This window comes from Cetorhinus maximus, chromosome 16 (assembly GCF_964194155.1).
Source record: "Cetorhinus maximus chromosome 16, sCetMax3.hap1.1, whole genome shotgun sequence".
In the NCBI taxonomy this organism is placed as follows: domain Eukaryota; kingdom Metazoa; phylum Chordata; class Chondrichthyes; order Lamniformes; family Cetorhinidae; genus Cetorhinus; species Cetorhinus maximus.
In genome coordinates, this window is record NC_135894.1 from 83,405,422 (window position 1) to 83,428,078 (window position 22,657).

The 22,657-nt window shown below is 40.2% G+C and overlaps 1 protein-coding gene across 4 annotated transcripts in view; it reads left to right on the top strand.

Moving 5' to 3' along the window:
- The window catches only part of LOC144691770 (calcipressin-1-like), a 70,494-nt gene extending 48,610 nt beyond the window's left edge, over window positions 1-21,884 (top strand). Inside the window, exons 1-5 of one of the 4 annotated variants that reach the window (XM_078560223.1) lie at window positions 8,539-8,741; window positions 10,862-11,102; window positions 16,073-16,246; window positions 19,106-19,277; window positions 20,067-21,884. In XM_078560223.1, coding sequence (XP_078416349.1) covers window positions 11,028-11,102; window positions 16,073-16,246; window positions 19,106-19,277; window positions 20,067-20,248 — 603 coding nt within the window. In that variant the 5' untranslated portion in view covers window positions 8,539-8,741; window positions 10,862-11,027 and the 3' untranslated portion in view covers window positions 20,249-21,884. The other 3 variants (XM_078560220.1, XM_078560222.1, XM_078560219.1) reach the window with 3 other exon arrangements.
- The last annotated feature ends 773 nt before the right edge of the window (window positions 21,885-22,657 follow it).

The window sequence follows — 22,657 nt, forward strand, 5'->3', positions numbered from 1 at the left end:
CTGAGGCAAGGAGTGGAAAATGTGATATTGTGTTAAGTTGGCTGAAAGCCAAATATTAATAGACTGGTCTCTGTACAATCTGTATCAGGCTATTTGCATTCACAGAACTAAAGTTCACTAACGTGATTTGTGCTTTGTGGATATGTTTAGTTATGTATTACTGAATGAGAACTTCCTCTCTCCCACCCGCCATCAATGTAACAACCTCCCAAAAAGCAGTTAGCTACTTGTCAATTACCGGCCCCTTTTTACAATGGCTTTGACAGCTGACCGCTTATGGAAAGTATTTAGCTCTAAAACATAGCTGCAAGGATTTTGCCCAGAAATGGTGCACAGATTAGATTTTTCAGTAGCAGTTACTAATGTGCAAAAATTCCAGTATTATGTGTATAAAAGGGGAGTGGACCTATAAGAGCAACTGCCTCCTTTTCTTATCAACTGCTCTTACAAAGCATTAGCATGAAGAGCTCTAAGGTGTTTCTAATCCCAGCCTTAGAACATGATTCAGTTTCCAATTGCTAATGCTACAGTGACCTGCTCCTTGCACTTTAACCTTCATTTCAACTGTATTTGATGAATGGAGATTACCACGTGTTAAAATGTCTGTTTTTAATGGATTGTGAGCCTCGTTTCTAAATAGTGTTTTACTTTTGTAAAGCGGCAGCTCGGAGTTGCTCACCATAATCACAGAATTGTTACAGGGCAGAAGGAGGTCATTTGGCCGTGATGCCTGCACCAGCACTCCACCTTCTCCCCATAACCCTGCACAATCTTCCTTTTCAGATAACAATCCAATTCCCGATTGAACGCTTTGATCGAGCCTGCCCCCACCACACTCTCAGGGAGTGTATTCCAGACCCTAACCACTCACTATGTGAAAAAAATGTTCTCATCATTTTTGCTTCTCTTGCCAATTACTTTAAATCTGTGCCCTCTCGTTCTCGACCCTTTCATGAGTGGGAACAGCTTCCCCTTGTCTATTCTGTCCAGATCCTTCATGATTTTGAATACCTCTATCAAATCTCCTCTCAGCCACCTTTACTCCAAGAATTTAACTCACAAATGTTACTAAGAAATAGATGTATGGAAATTACACAAAATTATATAGAACGTACAGTACAGAAACAGGCCATTCAGCCCAACTGATCAAGGCTACTGTTTATGCCCCACGCAAACTTCCTACCACCCTACTTCATCTAACTCTGTTAAATTGCACTATCCTTCCTGTGTACTTTGCTACAGATTTGACCTCTACAAGGCGATGAGCCATTTTTAAAAAATAAATGACTTTGGATCATTCTACAGATTTCTCAAAAATTCTGTTTCCCCATATGGAAGCATTGGTCCTTTCTTGCCATAGCCTTAGGAACAGAATTAGGACATTCAGTCCCTCAAACCTGTTCGGACGTTCAATTAGGTCATGACTGATTTGTACCTCAATTCCATTTAGCCACCCCTGATCCATACCCCTTGATGCTCTTTCCCAATAAATATCCAGCGATCTTAGTGCATCGAAAATTTCAATTGACCCAGCATCCACAGTCTCTTTTGGAGAGGGGAAAGAGAAAGTTCTAGATTTCTACTACCCTTTGTGTGAAAACTGATTCCTGATTTCACTCCTGAATGGAGTTTTCACTTACTCTGGATTCCCCACCAGGAGAAGTGGGTTCTCTTCGTCTATCCTATTAGAACCCTTTTCATCATTATAAACACCCCCGTCATCTGTTTTATGTTTTGTGCTTGAAACTTGAACATTAATGTCTTTTATATCATTCACACAATAAGTGCCACAGTCACCCATAATTTTTTGGGGGCTTTATAAGAAATAGGAGCAGGAGTGGACCACATGGCGCATCAAGCCTGATCTGCCTTTCAGTGTGATCGTGGCTGACCTTCGGTTTCAGCTCCATTATCCCGCCTGCTCCCCATATCCTGTAATTCCCTGAGAGACCAAAAACTTGTCTATCCCAGCCTTAAATTTATTCAATGCTAGAGAATCCACAACCCTCCACAGTAGAGAATTCCAAAGATGGTCAACCCTTTGAGTGAAGAAATTCCTCTTCATTTCAGTCCCTAATGATCGACCCCTTTACCCTGAGACTGCGCCCCCCCACCCCACCCCATGTTTAAGATTCCCCGACCAACAGAAACAACCTCTCAGCGTCAACCCTGTCAAGCCCCTTCAGACTTTTGTAAGTTTCAGTGAGATCGCCTCTTCTAAACTTCGGAGAATATAGGCTCAATTTACTCAGCATCTCATCATAGGACAACCCCCTCATCCGAAGGACCAATTTAGTGAACCTTCACTGTACCACCTCCAATACAAGTATATCCTTTTGCATTAGACACCGTAATGTGACTTACATTATAACAACAATGAACTTGCAGCCTAAATCCAATGTACATAACCAACTTGACAAGGGGATAAGAGTAAGGAGTGAGTTGAAGTCCAGATACCAGATTTACATTCCACAAATCTGGGAGATGTTAGAATTTTTTTTCGTTCAAAGGTTTATTAGAATATGGAACATATTGTCAAGTGACTGCTGAAATTTAATTGATCTCTAAATTTCGGGGGAATTGGATAAATGCGGAAGAAAATACTGAGGCACATGGGAATGGAGTAAACAGTTGTGATGTGAGCTGAATCATCATCTTCTGTGCTAATGTTTTTTGGGTTCTTTGTCATTGTGTTTTCCTGTTTACTATGTTGAGTGCCACTTTACTATATAACTTGCCCAGCAATAACAGTACCATTACATAATAGTATAAAAATGCAATGGTGATTTCTCCGTGTCTAATTAGTATGCAGGTGCAAGAGTAGGGAGGTTAAGGTTCAGTTATACAGGGCATTGATGAGACCACATCTAGAGTATTGTGTACAGTATTGGTCTCCTTATTTAAAGAAAGATGTAAATGCATTAGAAGCAGTTCAGAGAAGGTTTACTAGATTAATACCTGGAATGGATGGGTTGACTTATGAGGAAAGATCGGACAGGCTAGGTTTGTATCCACTGGAGTTAAGAAATATTGAAACATAGAAAATAGGAGTGGGTCATTCGGCCCTTCGAGCCTGCTCCACCATTCAATAAGATCATGGCTAATTCTCTATCTCAATGCCATACTCTTGCTCTCCCCCCATACCCCTTGACGCCTTTGGAGTCTAGCAATCTATCTATTTCCTTCTTAAATATATTCAGTGACTTTGTCTCCACAGCCTTCTGTGGTAGAGAATTCCATAGGTTCATCACCCTCTGAGTGAAGAAGTTTCACCTCACCCCTAAATGGTCTACCCTATATCCTGAGATTGTGACCCATTGTTCTAGACCCTCCCAGCCAGAGGAAGCATTATCCCTGCATCCAGTCTGTCCAGCTAGCCTGAATTTTATACGTCTCAATGATATCCTCTCTCAATCTTCTAAACTCCAGTGGATACAGGGCAAGTCAACCCAATTTCTCCGCATATGACAATCCTGCCATCCCAGAAATCAGTCTGGTGAACCTTTGCTGCTCCCCCTCTATGGGAAGTATATCCTTTCTGTGGCAAAGAGACCAAAACTGCACACAGTACTCCAGCTGTGGTCTCACCAAGGCCCTGTAAAGCAGCAGTAAGACATCCTTGCTCCTGTGCTCAAGTCCCTTCGCAATGAAGGCCAACATACCATTTGCCTTCTTAACTGCTTGCTGCACCTGCATGCTTGCTTTCAGTGATTGATGTACAAGGTCACCCAGTTCCCTTTGCACATCAACATTTCCCAATCTATCACCATTTAAATAATACTTTGCCTTTTAGTGTTTTCCTACCTCACACTTATCCACGTTATACTGCGTCTGCCATGTATGTGCCCACTCACTCAACTTGTCTAAATCACATTGAAGCCTCTTAACACCCTCCTCACCGCTCACATTCCCACCAAGTTTCATGTCATCAACAAACTTGGAAATATTACATTTGGTTCCCTCATCCAAATCATTGATAAAAATTCTGAATAACGGGGACCCAAGCACTGATCCCTTTGGTACCCCACTAGTCACCGCCTGCTACTCCGAATAAGACCCATTTATTCCTACTCTCTGTTTCCTGTCTACTAACCAATTCTCAATCCATGCTAATATATTACCCCCAATCCCACGTGCTTTAATTTTCCACACTAAACTCTTATGTGGGACTTTATCAAAAACCTTCCAAAAATCCAAATACATGCCTTGATTGAAACATATAAGATCTGAGAGGACTTGACAAGGTGAATGTGGAAAGGATGTCCACATTCTCATGTGGGAGAATCTAGAACTAGGAGTCACTGTTTCAAAATAAGGGGTTGCCCATATAGGACAGAGATGAGGATTTTTTTTTTCTGAGGGTTGAGAGACTTTGGAACTCTCTTCCTCAAAAGGTGGTTGAAGCAGATTCCTTGAATATCTTTAAGGCAGAGGTAGATAGAATCTTGATGAGCAAGGGGGGTGAAAGGTTATCGGGGGTAGGCAGGAATATGAGGTCAAAATCAGATCAGCCATGATATTATTGAATGGTGGAGCAGGCTTGAGGGGGCTGAGTGCTCCTAATTCATATGTGATTCTGTCTCTCTATCATAAGTGCCAATGTAAGACCTATACTGTTGGCTCAATGTATTCTCATTTTCAGATAAAGCAGAATACATTGTGTGCATGTGTACACACTTCAGTGATTTTTTTTTTGTTTGTTCTTGGGATGTGGGTGTTGTTGGCAAGGCCAGCATTTAATGCCCATCCCAAATTGCCCTTGAGAACGTTTGCACAATGTTTTGTTGACTGCTATGTAAAATGATGGTGAAAATGTTGTTTCAGGCTCCTGTTACTAATAGCTTGAAAGATTCTTGCTGCAACTGGTTTGGAGCTGAGTGGTGCAAGAGGTCTGCCTGGGGGTGGCCTCAATCATGAACTCAGGCTCCTGTTATGCTGCATATCTTGCTGTAAAGCCAAGGTTACTTTGCAGTTAAGTGACCTGCACATTATAGTGGACTACTAATTTTGTACTTTTCTGGAGTTTGTGACCCATAATACAATATATAAATGCTCGTGTGCAACAGCTGCTTTGGTTATGCATCCAAAAAGTGTCAGATGTGTCCTTTGGAAATGAAGGTTACACATCTTTTTATTGAATGACTCATGATTCCTGATGACTTTAACTTGGTGCTTTGATTGTTATTGCAATGTTTTAAAAAGTAAGAAAATCCAGATGTGACTCAGTTTCTTTTTTTATTGCTCAGTATATTATGGATTATTCAAGAATACAGTTTGAAAATGAGCCAAATTCGTCATTATGTTGATGATGTTATGAAATATACTTTCTTTATCTACTTCCAGCAGCACAGTTTAGATGCTGATTCATAACTGTATGATACAGAAGCTGACATGAAGATGTGACATGATAACTTGGTTATATCCATTTAGTTCTAGGCAAAATGTATTGAGCCTTTCCACTTCTTCTGAAAAAAAGGAACCCAGTACTTATGCACATGCACCAAGAAGTAACAGGATAAGACCCACGAGTCCATCCAGGTCATTCCGCACAATTGCGATGCCTTGTAGAACAGAACATATACATTCCCCACCCCACCTGAAAGACACACGATCTCCTGAAGCAGAAAACAGATTTAAAAATCTAGGCCAACTCGTGAAAAACAATATGGAAATTTCCTGTCTGACCACCTCCCCAAGATGATCAAAAAGTCCAAGAGACCATCCCAGCTATGATTAATATTATGCAGAAACTATTTCTGCACACATGATCTCCGTCCTCACAAAAAATAGGTCCAGCTCTTGCTTGAAGCAATCCACCAAATTGGCAACACTGCATGAGACAGCAACCTGATCCTCAGGCCTGCTATTCTGTGGGAAAAGAACTACCTCCTAATATCTAACCTAGGTCTGGCCTTGGGTAACTTGAAATTTTAACCCTCGTGGTCCTCTCGTATATTTAGTTGGAACAAACTGCCTACGCAACACAATTTTTTCACTTCATCACTTTGTAAACCTTGATCAAATTCGAATTTTCTTAGTATGGGTGTAAAAGCTGTAAATCATCCCATGAACGACTAAAAAAAGAGTTGCAATCCTAAACCAAAGCACCCTAAAATGGAATGAGGAAAATGTTGCTAAATTTTTTGTCTCTTCTCTTTCCCCCCCCCCGCCCCCCAGCTGTTTTCTGTGGTTGCAGCAAATTTACCTAATAGTTCTTGTAATTTTTTATATAGACGGGGACACTTTTTTTCTTGTTTTCAAATCCCTCCATGTGGCCTTGCTGCTCCCTGTCTCTGTAAACCAGCCCCGCAATCCTGTGATATATTTGCGCACTCAGTCTTGGTTTCTTGTACATCCTTGATTTTACTCACTCCACCGTTGGTAGCTTTGTCTTCAGTTACCTAGGCCCCAAACTCTGGCATTCCCTCCCTATACCTCCCTGCCTCTGTACCTCGCTTTCCACCTTTTGTTGTTGTTGTTGTTGCTGTTGCTGTTGTTGTCTTGGTTGTATTCAATGACTAGATTAGCTAACGAATGCAGTGGTTCATTAAAATTGTCAATATCTGAATTTGAGTAAATTGCGGTTCAAAAGTTTTGAGGGGCAAAAAAAGCTGTACACCAACGAAACATTTAAATGTCAACTGTAGTTTAATCAACAAAGAAAGTAACAGTAAATGCTTCATGTAAATATTGTCACTGTGTTGTGAATGGCTGCTAAAGGTTAGTTGTCTGGCAGAGAGAGTTGTATTGACGTGTCTGAAGTTTAACTTTTATTTTAACTAGTATATTGCAATCTCTATTGGAGCTCAATTTTCCAAATGTTTCGCAAATTAAATTTCATTGTGCTTAGTTTAATAAATCAAGTCCTATTTTGTATAATACTTAATGCACTAAGAGGAGGTGTTGGAAACATTATTGGACACTTGGCTGCAATAGTTATCAAAGCTGAAACAGAAATAGAAAGTGCTGGAAACTCTCAGCAGCTCAGGCAGCATCTGTAGAGAGAGAAAATGAGTTAATGTTTCAGGTCAATGATCATTTATCAGAGTGAGTTTATCCAGCATTTTTTTTGGCTTGTTTTTTTTCAGACTTCCAGCATCCAGTGTATGGTGCTTTTGTAATAACTACCAAATCTGGTTCCTGCACTAACTGAAATGGGGGAACAGCCACTGATGTTGCTTGAAGAGTGCTCCACACTTTCTTAAATGAGTCTTCACTTCAGCTTCCTGCTGTAGTGCTAGTGACCTATGGGGACGCTTTGACCTATTTTGAAATAAACAGGTTTTAAAAATCAAACCTGCTTAATGGGCAATGTCCTGTTATTTTATCACACTACAGTCATGTTCCTTCCTCGTTTTCATTCAGCATAACCTCCTTCCTTGTTTCCACAAAGTAAATGTGACACAGATTTTCCGATTACCTTGGTTTTCCACAGAAATATGTGCATATTTAAGTCTTGCATACTTTGGTAATTGCCACATTTAATTCCCCTAACATTTTTCCAGTCATTTTTTGTGGATGATTTCCCCATTAGTTGTCAAGAGGCACATCCTCCTATTCATATTTGTACTATGTATATCCAATCTTTTCTTCCAGACCTTTTCATTCTGGATTGTTGTCTGGAGCCAAAAATTGCTTCTAATTTAAATTGAGAATTTTTAAACTGCTGCGATTGAACAGAATTGACAGCAGAGAAGAGCCTGTCAGATTTCCTGCCTTGTTTTGTATTAAATTTGCCCAGTGTCCTCCAGCTACAATTTGTAAGGGTCACCATTGGCTTTTTTTAAACACAGAAACTGATTCTTGTTTCTCCACCATCTGGCCCCCTCCTCCTGCCCCCAAATCCCTGCTCCAAGAATTTAGTTTTCCTTAGCCAGATTATGATATGAAGCTGGCCGGCAGTACAACTGTGGTTTTCTGCCACCCCTTGCATTCACCAGGTAACAATTCTCTAATCACTAACTGTAGTGCAGTAGAACCTTTGACTGTTTTTCAGTCCCTTGGACATCTTCCAAAGAATTCCTTGAAATTTCGAAATGGAACAGGCTGTGTGTGCAAGGGTGCTGGCAGTTTCTTATGGTTTAGGCTGAGCCAAGGTCATTAAATTCATGAGGTGCCTGTTTTGAGTAGAAGGAAAGAGGGTTGGGGAGATTCGAGGGTGACTGGTTAATTTTCCTACTGTTCTCTTTAATATCTTCAGTTTAATGATTTATTCCAGTTACTATTTAACAGTTGTTTTAACAGTGTAAAATTTTCCATCTGATGCAAGCCATTCAAATTAAGTGCATATTGTGGGTGTTGAATGGAATTACTGCTGATGGAAACTATGTGCAGAACCAATGATAACACAGCTGCCAGGCAACATCAGCTGTTTTTTCCATCTTCCAGTGCAAAGCCAAGCTGATTAGCATAGATATCTTGACTAAGTGCTGATGTCACTACTTTCCATTCGAAGTTCATTTTGTCCTAGTTGGAACGTGCAGGTTTTGTTTAAGAATTTGCTGTCTCATACCGTAAAGCTCCTGAGGGTGAGCACAAGATTCTGTATAAATTAGAGTAGAGCGCAACGGCTTGTAATTCATAGAAGTGTCAGCAGCAGCTTGAGACTGTTTTGCTGGTTTACAAATCAGACCTGGGAGCCTTTTCCTAAATCAGCCATGCATTTCCAAAGTCTTAACTGCAATATTATTCTGATTGCCTGCTTGCCTGACACTGAAGTCTTTACTGATGTTGATGTTCGGGTAAGAAGTTGGGTTAATTCATGTCTATTTGTTTTAAACAGTTTGAGAATGACTAACTCATTTCAATTTATTGTCCATTTTAAGGCACTTTATCATCCTTACTGTCGTTATTATTTAGGACATATTTAACTGGCTTGGCATACTTGAGTATCATTAAGAATAGCATTTTGACTTGGGAAGTATGTTGTAATTTAGTTTGTGCTTGTATTTGACATTGGTATTGTGCATACCTGATATTTGTTTCCTAATACTCCCAATAGCTAATGTGGAATGAAGATCCAACTACATTTTATGATGTTCATTTGCACAGTTGTTCCTCTCCTCCGTTCCTGCTTATTTAGTGTATAACATATATTTTGGGGGAAAGAAGATGGAACTGTGTACAACTGTGTATCAGCTAGGGGTCATGGAAAACTAGGTAACATCTATTGTTTCTGAAATAAAGGGGAAGGGTTTCAACAGGTAGTACGGTAACCGGTGAGTGCATTGTCTCAGTTTAGTACTTAAGTACCAATATTTGTTTTATAATCAGGGAAGGAAATTTCAGCTGTAAACTTTGTGCAGAATAATTATTGTCAGGACATTTGAGGACTTAACGACTGGGGAAGGGGAAAAAAATCCCAGAATTGTGAATAGCTGCATGTTATAGTTTTCCGAGGGAGAAATTCTACTTTTTGTGCAAGTTCTAAATGACAGGCCTCCTTTATTATATCCCACAATTTTAAAAAAAATGTACTTGAGTTAATGAGGGGATCTGTTGGTAGAAATTTATGAATGAAGTCTCCAACCTTTTCTCACATCTAATTATAACTTGAGAGTGAAGGTTATAATTGTTCACTGGCATAAACTTAATTTAAGATTTAAAGTGAGCACCGGTTAGCATGTTTGAGCCCAATGAATACAGTTTCATAGGTAAGCAGCATTCTGTGAATAAAATGTGCACTGGGCATTATTTGAAGTTGTTATTCATACTGCAAATGTGGTAAATAACGTGGCTCCTTTTTTATTATTATGCTGTTTGTGAAAAAAGCATTTTCCAATTGTAAATAACACAAAAAGTTTCCATGGCTAAAATATGAAGCAAAACTGAGGAAGATGCAAATAAAATGCATTACCACCAACAGCCTAGAAAAAGCTGGCTGGCAGTACAACTGCGGTGTGGTTTCTCTCGTGTTATGGATACCAAATAAACCACTCTGTGATCGAGATTGAGAAGATTGTTTGGCGGTTGTGAGGTGGGGGGTGGGGGAGGGTGGCGGGGGCTTCATTCAGAAAGCTTCAGATAACTTTTATATTTTAAAACAAATGGATAGATACAAACTGTAACTGTAACATGGCTTTGAACAACTGTAGTGCTTAATGAGCACTGTTCTGACCTGACCACCTGTCATGTAGTTGCTAACACTTACTGTTTTATGCCTAGGGTTAGACCACATTATACAAAGGTCAAATAATAGCAGACAACGTTGGTCACTTCTGGGTGTGCTGCTTCACGTCAAAAGGCTCTACATGCTCTAGTATTGACTAGATGTTTAATTCTTCCCAGGTTTCAATTCAATGACAGATGAGAGCACCTGCATAGTTAGGCCTCAGTGCCTTCCTGATACCCAGAGTGCAATGACAGCAGTATATTCTGACCTGTTTATCCCTACGTTGGTGGTTGTCTGGGTAGAGTGGTCAGGCTCTTTCACACAAGCAGTTTATTTTCAGCCTTCAGTTGTAGACAGACTTTGTGCTATAGCAGAGGGACAAAGCTATAAATGCTGCTTATAATTTGAATCTGACATATTAGGACATGCAGGGGGGGGTTGCACTGTCAGAGGTGCCATTGTTTGGGTGAGACATTCTCCCTGGTGTCTTGGCCAATGTTTATCCCTCAATCAAGACCTAAGTATAGATATCACGATGCTTTGTGGATCCTTCTTGTAAGTAAGTTGGCTGCTTTCTTTCCTAAATTGCAGCAGTGATGACACTTCACAAGATACTTAATTGGCTATAAAACACTTTGGGACATTCTGCCCTAAAGTCCTGGGACTTCTTACTAAACTAAAGGTGCTCATACAACTGCAAGTTGTTGTGAAAGGCACTATATAAATGCAAGTCTTTCTTTTTACCACTAGAATGTACATGGAACTTCATTTATCAACAAGAATTTTGCGGGAGATCAGCAGCCGTTGTTGTAGGGAGCTGCTGTTCAGGGGGAGAGGAACAGCCACTTGTAAGCAGAGCCATCACTGAATTATTCTCAAATAGGCAGATTTGAGAAATGACTGTAGATGGAACAAAATGAATACGAGAGCACCTGGACTAAGAAGGTTAATGGAATGCTATCCTTTATTCCGAGAGGGATTGAACATAAAAGTAAGGATGTTATGCTTCAGTTATACAGGGCATTGGTGAGACTGCACCTCGAATACTGTGTGCAGTTTTGGTCTCCTTATTTAAGGAAGGATGTAAATGCATTGGAGGCAGTTCAAAGAAGGTTTACTAAATTGATACCTGGAATGAGTGGGTTGTCTTACGAGGAAAGGTTGGACAGACTGGGCTTGTTTCCGCTGGAGTTTAGAAGAGTGAGGGGTGACCTGATTGAAGTATACAAGATTCTAAACAGCCTTGACAGGGTGGACGTCAAAAGGATGTTTCCTCTTGTGGGTGAGTCCAGAACTAGGGGGCACTGTTTTAAAATTGGGAGTCGCCCTTTTAGGACAGATGAGTTTTTTTTTCTCTGAGGGTTGTGCGACTTTGGAACTCCCTGCCTCAGTTGGTGGTGAAGATGGGGTCATTGAATATTTTTAAGGCAGAGGTAGATAGATTCTTGTTAGCAAAGGGAGTCAAAGGTTATCAGGGTTAGATGGGAATGTGGAAATCGAAATACAAGAAGATCGGCCATAATCTTACTGAATGGCAGAGCAGGCTCGAGGGGCCAAATGGTCTACTTCTGTTCCTATTTCTTATGTTCTTATGGACTAGTGAGAGAATGGGAAGTGTTTAAGGAAGTGGAGCAGTAGCTTAATTTTTTTTCACCTTACACTTTGCTTTTTAAATCTATTGACTCTGTCCCCGTAAAAAGCCGATTGTCATATTCCTCATTCATATCTTTATATTTTCTTCTATTAGGAAAGAAAACAAATAACGTTCATAAGCCTTTCTGGTAATCACAAATGCACTGCCCAAACTGAAAATGAGCAAAATGCTCCTAAGGCCCTTGACGTGCGTTAGCAATCAAATTTTGGCACCAAACCTCAGGAGGGGATATTAGGAGAAATGACCAAAAGTTTTTTTTTAAATTCTTTCTTGGGATGTGGTTGTCACCGGCACAGCCAGCATTTGTTGTCCATCCCTTGAGAGCCGTTAAAAGTCAACCATGTTACTTGGTCAAAGAGGTAAATTTTAAATGACAGAAGTGGGGCTCACATAATCTGCAATCTTATTATTGACTCCTACCTCGTTTCTTGTTCGGGGTGAGGGGTGTGAAATATGCTTAACACCCCCTGGGGTAGAGCCTGGGTGATCTACTACACCAGTAATGTTCTGCTTCATATAGAACTTGCACTGCCTTAACACGAGGCATCATGCGTTTCTCCAAAGATGATGGATATCACCTGAATCTGCAAACCAATGCCGACAGCATTCAAAGTTGGTGCTGTTTTTGTACTGCCTTCAGGTGTGCTGAGCTCACCTGGTTTGTGGGGAGACGGGTAAAGTCTTCACTGTGACTTCCGATCAGCTGTAACACGCACAATTCCAGCATATATGGAGGTGCAGTGTTGGCCTCTGAATCCATTCTGCATTATAAATGGGACAAATTGTATGATATTATGGAAATACTGCCATTGGAAGCTATTGTGTTATACAAATGAATTATAAAGCACTTTTGTAGAATATTACCAGTGGAACCTAAATGATTCAGGAAGTGGAGGGTTGAATTTCACCAGTCTGATGTCAGTTCCTTTCATTTAACCTTTTAATTAGCTACTGACTTGGACAAAGCTTTGAAGGAAATCTATTAACTTAACTCTGACTCCGGATGGAATATTCCAATTCCTAATTAGTCCAGGAGTGGATTTATGGTTTAATTATATTTTCAGTTGTATGTCTTTCTTTTCTCAACCCATCTTAATACAATAAAAAGACTTCCATTTTGAGAGCTTACATTTGAATTTAGCAATAAATCACTGCTGCTGATTTGATTTCAGTAGTCAAGAACAATTTCAGAAATTGTCTGGACTGAGAAGCCCAGGTGGAGATAATGTGAATGTTATGTGGAAAGTCATTTGTGAGCTTCAGTCATACCAAATACTATACTCTTACTGAGAACGGCAACTGGTCAAAGGCATATGTGTATCGTGCATAATTTTGGATGTAAAGTTAGATGTTTTGGGAGAATTCACTTGGCTATTGGGGATGGGAAAGAGGTTCATTGCATTCCTTTACATGTTAAATTGGTTAACATCTATGGTGGAGTAGGTTAGCCATTGTCTGAAATGAATGGGCGCAGTGGAACAAAATGAATACGAGAGCACCTGGGCTGGTGCACTTCTGTAGTTTTTCATGAAAATAGAGATTTTGTTTTTTTAATGGAGAAATTCAAGTTGTAAATTTTATAATCACGTAAGGAGGAAGTTTCAATTTACATTAAGACCAGTCCAATTACAGGAGAGCTGTTAAAGGAGGAAATCTGACTTGGCAGCATTGGAAAGTAGTTTTAAATCAAAGTGTTTTACTGCTTTATGTGAACATAATGTGCCCCGTGCAGGAAATTGATTTGGATTTGGAGATAGGAGGGTGCCAGTACGAAAGAAATGCCTTGAAATCTGACTATAATCCAGCAGAGTTTAATATTTATTGAGGAATGTGCTTTGGGCATAAATTGGTTTTTTTTTGAGGTATTTGAAAATGAGGTCTAGCGTCATTTCTTATGAATGATGTGGCCAGGAACAGAACCACAAACTCCATTGCTTAGCCGCTGATTCTATCCCAGTCCCTGGCCACCTCTGGAAACTGAAGTAGACTGTTCACAATCTCTGTGCAGCTCAGTTTACCACCCCATAATCCTCTCCAATAAAAGACTGCCTGTTCCACCTCAAATAATATTGCCCATCTCTGCCTCAGCCCATCTGCTGCTGAAACCCATGCTTTTGATGTCTTGAGACATAACTATTCCAGTGTCCTCCTACCTGTGCTTCCACACACTAGTAACTTGAATTCATTGAAAACTTTTCCCACATCTTAACTTGTACCAAGCTTTGTTCACCCATAACCCCTGAGTCACATTTGTTCTTGGTTGTAGAACACTTTGATTTTAAAAGTTTCATCCATGTGTTTAAATCCCTCCCTATCTCTGTAACCTCCTTCAACCACCCAAGAACTCTGCGTCCCTCCAACACCTTGTGCATTCCCTACTTCATTCACCCCATCAATGGCAGCTGTGCCTTCAATCTTCTAGACGCCAAGCTCAGGAATCCCCTCCTTAAATCTTTCTGCCTCTCCTTTTAAGATGCTCTGTAAAACCTGCCTCTATAATTAAGCTCTTAATAACGTCTGTTATGTGATTAGGAGCAGTCTTTGGCTGTGTTACTAGTAGAAAGGTAATTCTATTTATCCACAATTACAGACAACCTTTTAACATCCACCAACCTGACATGACCATGTTAAAACCAGATGGTTGTTATGCTTGACTTGGCTTGTCTTTGGACCTGCATAGCAATGGAACAATTTTAAGTGCGTTTACAGCTCCTTGTTTAAGCACACTGGTATATAAGATTGCATGAATAGTCGTTGTCTCTGCATTTAACTGAGAAGTACTTGAAGGAAACGCAGCAAGACAGGTATGAGCGAAGTGAGCTAGGGCAAAACCCCATTGGAAAATGGAAGCAAATAATCAAAAGCAGAGCCACCACTCATTGTCTTGTATTGCACTGATGCCACTGGGCTGACCAGCAGCTAGTCTCACACAGCTGGCTGTAGGCCAGATGTAAACCTTGCTGGAACTAACTGGCTTGAAGGCTGGCCCAAGAGTTTTACATTTTGGTTTAGAGCCAGGTGTGCGAGATCTGCTCTCAGGCGAACTTGTCAGCACGACTGTGAATTGTTGTACTTGCTGTTAATGAGGCATTTTATTTATATATATTTATTGCCTATTGCCCATCCCAGTTGCCCTTGAGAAGGTGGTGGTGAGCTGCCTTCTTGAACCGCTGCAGTCCATGTGGTGTAGCTATGGACTGCATTGGTATGATCAGCACCGGTGTGCATCAGAAAGAAGTCACAGTTGCTGCATATTGCCTTTAGACTTTTCGTACATGTCCAGGAAACTTTCTTTGTATATTATGTGAACTTCATGCATCTAAATATTCTATGGTTGTCAATTTGAAGGCAGAGATAGTTTTTATTTTTAGAATGATTTAAAAGATTAGTTACCTGTTTAACTTGTGCAAAACATTAAACGTGTCAAAGTTGCTTTGGCCCATTTTGCACTGAAGAGTTTTTTAAATGATTGCTATATCTTTATGGGAAAGATAAGCTATTTGAAAAATAGAGGTGATATTTATATGTGTTCACAAGCAGTAATAAACTTAGTGTGTGTTTGGGATATGATGCTCCAATTCAAAAAGGCTGCACCTCATTATTCCTGAAGTTGTGATCTTTTTGCCAGTCATTCCGTTTTGTATGTTTAGAATTTTTATTCAATTTTTGAAACATCAAGTTGACTGTGACACATTATGGTCAAATATCATTCCCTTGTAACTCCTTAATAAAATGATGTTATCACCAGAGTGTGCCAGTAACTCTCCCAAGTGCATTTGATCATGTCAATTATTGGCTGTTTAATTGAAAGCTCAGATGTTAAGGATCAATCTTGTCAGCTCTTTGACTTGCAAGAGGAAGAAAAGCCTGGAGGTCTTCATATGGTCCTGGAGTAGGTGACAGAGTCCAATACAGAGAAGCCAAAATACACTAAACAATGTTTTCACTTAGGAACTCTCATCTTCCAATCAATTAGCTTGGTATCTTCTCTGCTCCTGCATTATGGCTAGTGGCAATTCAAAGGCATGGCTCTGTTTATATCTAATGGAGACCTGTTTAGGATACCACTGCCTGTTTGATGTCATTGAGCAACCTCAGAGCGAGAGAGTTCTGATCTTGTTCTCCACTTGAACTCAGAAAACTAATGAAAAGAATCAGAAAATCGAGGAACTCTAGAGTACTTTGATCTACAGATTTTTATGATAGTAGAGTGACACGATTATGATTCAAATCCAATGCTGAAAGCTATTAAACGTATCCTGGAACTAATTGCTTGAAGTTTAACCATTGCTTGAATCTCTCTACAGGATGACTTTGAGACACTGTTCAGGGCCTATGACAAGAATGTGACCTTTCAGTTTTTTAAGAGCTTCAGGCGTGTACGGATCAACTTCAGCAACCCCATTGCAGCAACCGAGGCCAGAATTCAACTTCACGAAACTGAGTTTAATGGGAAGAAAATGAAACTATACTTCGCACAGGTATTCATTTTTACTATCATGCTTTTAAGGCAAGCTCCTTTTTTAATAACTCTGTTTACTTAAAATATATTGAAGTGCCTCCAAACTGTTTCTGTACTTCCATGAGGCCTTGTCCTAAGTTAAGCAATGCTGAAAAAAGCATTTAACGCTAAAGTTTCAGTTTTATTGCACAGGATGACTTATTTGTGAGAATAGGGCTCTGCTGCCATATACAGTGGTATTCTGAGGTTAGATATCACAGAATTGTTACGGCACAGAAGGAGGCCATTCGGCCCATCGTGTCTGTGCCGGCTCTCCAGATGAGCATCATGACGTAGTGCCATTCTCCTGCTTTTTCCCTATACCTTTGTAAATTGTTTCTATTCAAGTAATCATCTAATGTCCCCTTGAATACCTCGATTGAACCTGCCTCCACCACACTTCCAGACAGTGCATTCCAGACTCGAACCACTCGCTGTGTGAAAAAGCTTTTCCTCACATCACATTTGCTTCTTTTGCAAATCACTTTAAATCTGTGCCCTCTCGTTCTGACCCTTGACGAGTGGGAACAGTTTTTCCCTATCTGCTCTCTGCTGCCCCCTCATGATTTTGAACACCTCTATCAAATCTCCTCTTAGTCTCCTCCTTACCAAGGAGAACAGTCCCAATCTCTACAATCTGTCTTCATAACTCAAGTTTCTCATCCCTGGAACCATTCTTGTAAACCGCTTTGCGATTGCAATGCAATCAGATCCTTCCTAAAGTGTACACAATACTCCAGGTGAGGTCTAACTAGTGTCTATATAAGCTCAGCATAACCTCCCTGCTCTTGTACTCTATGCCCCTATTAATAAAGCTCAGGATCCTGTATGCTTTATTAACTGCTCTCTCCACCTCTCCTGCCACCTTCAATGATCTATGCATCTATGCTAAGAATTGTACCCCTTATTTTATACTGCCTCTCCATGTTCTTCCTACCAAAATGAATCACCTCACACTTCTCCGCAATGAACTTCATCTGCCAATGATCTGCCCACTCCACCAACTTGTCAATGTCCTTTTGAAGTTCTGTACTGTTCTCCTCACAGATTACAATTCTCCCAAGTTTTGTATCGTCCACAAACTTAGAAACTGTCCCCTGCACACCAAGATCTAAATCATGAACGTATATCAGGAAAAGCAAGGATCCCAATACCAACCCTGGGGAACAAACTTTCCTCCAGCCTGAAAAATATCTATTCACCGTTACCCTCTGCTTCCTATCACTCGGCCAATTTTGTATCCATGTTGCTACTGCCCCTTTTATCCCATGAGCTATAACTTTTCTTACAAACCTTCGGTGTGGCACTGTATTGAATGCCTTTTGAAAGTCCATATACGCCACATCAACAGCAGCAATGTTTGGACTCAGAATAGAGGGAGATCTGGAGAGCCTTGGATATGAGAATTTAATGCTTCCAATCCCAAGCAAGTTCAGTCCAAATTGTCTAAAAATCAATTCAATAGCGGGAAGTGTGTTAATTGCATGCAATTTTCTGTGGTCAGCTCATTAGTGCCATTGTTTATGGTTGCATGGATATCTAAGGCCTTTTGAAGGCCAATCAGTCTATTGGGAGTGGACTGACTAGCAAATAGAGAATTGAGATGACATTTAAAGGGATGAAAATGCTTAAAGGAAAGACGCTGCATAAATGGCCAAAAAATGTTGAACATTTGCAAAGGCTTATAAAGCATCTCAAGAAAATCTGAAGTGAAAGGGGGAAAGGAATGGACAGTCAAAAGTGACATGAAAGGATAACAAATGTGAAGGCATGACATGGAGCCTGCGGGCGTGTGACTGAATAGTCCAGCACCTGACCCCTCAGTTCCTAAAATACTTGTACTGTATGAGGTGGTTGTGAGTAGGTGGTGGCAGATTAAAGGCTGCAGCCGGTCACTTCATATCATTTCAAGTGTCATTCCAAGTGGTGTGTTGTGGCAGCAAATGGCACAGATCTCGTTGGGTCAAATGGCCTGCTCCTGCTCCTATTTAGTCTTTCTTAGATCTAACCTGAAACCTGTAAAACTCGTTCCCCACAGTTGCCATGTCTGTGCCAGGGATACCAGGTATTGTTGCCAACATAATGGCAGATGAGGCCAATGACTTGATTTACTTTAACATTCAGTGCCAGTCGAAAGTGTGAAATACATTTGAGTGAGGTGCTTCTGACAAATATCCAGCATTGTGGTTAGTTAGGTCTTTTATATATCACATTCATGCCATCAAGTCTGCATCAGTGCCATCTACAACAATCTTATTGTGGATAAGTGCAGTGATTTGACAGGACCTTCCAAACCTGCGACCTCAACCGCCAAGAAGAACAAGGGCAGCAGATGCATGGAAAAACCGCCACCTGCAAGTTCCCCCCCAAGCCACACACCATCCTGGCTTAACTATTTCGCCATTTCTTAATGTCACTGGGTCAAAGTCCCGGAGCTCCCTTCCTTATAGCACTGTGGGTGTACCTACAGCACTTTGACTGCAATGGTTCAAGATGGCGACTCACCACCACCTTCTTGAGGGCAATTAGGGATGCACAATAAATGCTAGCCTAGTCAGTGATGCCCACATCCCGTGAAAGAATTTTTAAAATCCAGGCTTTGAAAAAGGTGCAACATGACCCATTCCAGACTCACATCTAGTCAATAATGTCCACTGTGTCTGAAAATTTATTGCTGATCAAAAAATATACTCTTGGGTGTCTGAAATGGAAAAGTGTCCTTTTCTTCAGTGCGATTTAACTTTGTGCACAAAATTAACACAGCAATTTTCAATCAAAATATAACTTTAAAAAAACTTGCAGTATTCTTTTTTAAATGGGTGATTTTTTTTTTCTCTAGATCCAGAACAAAACTTTCAGTAAAGGTAACCCACACCTGGCTCCACCGCATCCAGAAAAGCAGTTCCTCATTTCTCCACCAGCATCCCCTCCTGTTGGCTGGAAGCAAGCCGAAGATGCCACTCCGGTTATAAACTATGACCTGCTGTATGCAATATCTAAGCTGGGCCCAGGTAATCACAACACATGCTTGTTCGTAGTTCAATAGGGCTTAATTCTTTCTTCCGCTTTCTCCCGCCCCACCCCCCCATACATTTTTCTCATGCAAGATTGAAGCATAGAGAAACGTGAAGATGTTCTGCAAGTACTTTAATGCTCTCTAAATCGTGAGCATTTTGTCGTAAACTCGTCTACTGTCCCAAAGGGACGTTTCCCACAAATTGAGTTGGCTGAGATGCCTTGAAATGCGATTCTGGTGATGGGGATGTTTAAAGGGCAAGTCAACCCAGGCTACTGTTGTGTGACGTCCAGAGGCTGGATACAGAATGGTGCTGGTCTGGAAATGGATCACTTGTCGGGAAGGTGAGCTGATTTTAAAAAAAAATGGACTGTAAGGGGAGGAAGAAAATAGAATTAAACTGGATGAAATATATTCAAAAGGTGTGGTGACTGTTAAACCACGAGGAATATAATTTTTAAATTGCTGAGCTAAGATGACGAGACTAAGTACCAGGGCACACCAAGATTGAAAGAGGTAGGAGGGAAGTTCAGTTAAAACAAGAAACAATATCGTGTGCCACAAATTTGGGATTTAAAAGCGTGTAGATGTAAGAGGAAAGGTCTAAGGACAATGCATTCTCTATTTTTTTAATTCTTGGAAAGAATAACTTGTTATAAGAGATGATCCAATGTGTGCTGGTCAACACATGTGGATGTCACAATATATAATAACTCTTGTATCAAACGTAAGGAGGTTTTTATTTTTTGGTTGCTAAGATCCACTTTTTTTATATTCTATATAGGGGAGAAATACGAATTGCATGCAGGTACCGACACCACGCCCAGCGTTGTCGTTCATGTCTGTGAAAGTGACCCAGAACTGGAGCAGGAGCAAGAGGAGGAGGAAGGGAAAAATCGACCTAAACCAAAAATCATTCAGACAAGACGGCCAGATTACACTGCCAGCCATTCTAAGCAAAAGTGAACTTTACCACTTTTTGTTTTGCATTTGGACTCCTCATGCAGAGAGCGATCACACTACTGAGTTATAGTGGGGATACTGGACAGCAAGCAATGTAACTAGTGCAAATGATTGAGGTCCCAAGTATATAACTGTATGTGTACTGATTGGCAGAAAGAATGTGGGAAATTTGTACTGTATAAATTGTTATTTTCTGCTGCAAGCCTGCATATTAAATTGCAAAGATATTAATGAGGACAGCCAGATAGAGCAGCAGAGTGATAATGGTCCACATGAAAATGCTGCGGCTGTGGTTGGCACTGAACAATTTTTTGTTAGTTGTCTGTTCTACCATTTTAGATGTCTTTGAATGTTTGGAATGACTTGTTTCCTCACGGTTTTACTTCATTTGCATATTATTGCAAAATTGCAGTTAATCATGTGGTGTTTAGTGGCCTGCTACGATATTTAAGGTAGTCCTTTCCAGCAGAGCCGGCACTTATGGAATTTTGGCATATTCAAGACTTAAACAGGGAAGTGAACTTAATTGCAAACAGTAGATCATGTGCATGTTCATTCAACCACTTATCAGGATCAGTTTAAGTATCTTTTTACTTTGAAGCTTTTATCAGTACAGTTACATAAAGCATTACCTTTTATCACAAGTGTATCACAAAAGGGTGTGTTGATGATTGACACACACTCTTGTGCTTTATCTTTCTGCATATCTTCTGCAACATAGCTACCTGTCTCCATGCGCTAAAACTAACCGTATATACTAAAGCACAGGTTATTGTGTTGAAAACTTAAAAATTCACTAACTAGCACAAGTCATGTGAGCTGTGTTACAATGTGCTTCACGATGTATCATGCATGATCAATTCCACTTTAGTTTGTCGTTTAATGTTCGAGTTGCACTTAGAGACTGAAGCCCATTGCATTTTGTTTCTTCTGACTGGTTTACTTTTACAATGGAGGACTGCAGTGCTGTGTACTATCAGAATGATTAATGTTGCTGATTATTGGAATGGCGTTTGCACTTCATAATCCAGAATGAAGGCCAGCTCCTGAAGGTGGTTATTGTATGGAATGGAGTGAAAGTCGAACCAAAAAGCTCCCTGGGTTTGGTCATCCTTTTTTTATTTTCTTCCCAAACCAATCCGCCTACCAATTTTACTTTTGAACTAGACAGCAGGTTGGGAGTAAAACGGGGCTGAGTCACATAGCTTTAAATACAAGAGCTGAAAAGGAAAATGTTTTCTGTGCTTTCAAGGGTACAAAACCTGTTATTTGGGAAGGGAGAGAAGCAGGGATAAGACTTGTTAATGATGAGTTACTGTAACCACAATCCTAATCCAATTCCATATGTACCACTACAGTTTAGCCTGAACTATTGGTTACTTGAGCTACCCATTGATTATTTGTTAACGTGACTACCTTGGGTAAATGTGGAAGTACAAAATTACTGATTTGTAATGTCTCGTCACAGTATACTTATCCTGTGTATGATGTTAGAACCTTTCAAGCTGTAAGTCTAGAAGTGTATTATCAGTAAACTATTAAATTATTGAATTGTGCTGTACATATTGTTCATATTTGTACAGATTGGAATAATTGGGCAAATGTGGGATGTTTACAAATAAATACATTTGCTTTAAAAGACCTTGTTAGCATTTTTTGGATCAACACTTCCCTCAAAATAAAAATATTGAACGTTAGTGAATCCATGGCCAGTCCTTATCGGGATGGTAAGAAAGTGACCTCGTTTTTGTAAGCTCTAGCTGCTTGTTAATACCACAGGCAGAACAAAAGTCAGAGTTAGTTTTAAAGGTAGGTATGCCTGTAAATCTATTTATCACTCTATGAACCAGTGAATCACATTGGTTGAACTTTCCTCCTTTGTACTACATTTTCACTCAACTTTGGTACATGTCCTATTAAAAAGAAAATAAAGTTGCTTTTCACATCCTGCTGGATTTTGATTTTTTTTTACCTCCAAGCTCATCAAGCTGTAGTTATGTTGAGGAAAGAAATCTTAGGATATTGTATATAGTTATTGTGGATAGCAAAACACTCAAGTCATCCCACCCACCATTGTCCCCTCAGAATCTGCCACTGAATAAGCAATTACCATCCTTCTCCATTTCCCTCCAGAATGTCCGTTCACTCTTAAACAAGGATCTTGTTGTTCACAACCTTGTGAATTATTACAATTGACAGAAAAATCAATTGATGGATGACACTTTGTTCCTTACTGAAGCAAACTTCCTGGTTATTTTTTACCATCATCTGCCTTGCTATAACCAGTGGGCTAGTGGGGTTGCTTGAAACATCAAATCACACCTTGGATTCTCCCCTTATTTCTTATACCTTCTCTTGAGAACATTTTGCCCCAACCTTTCTCAGTCTCCCCTAAAATCCTAATTTTTTTAC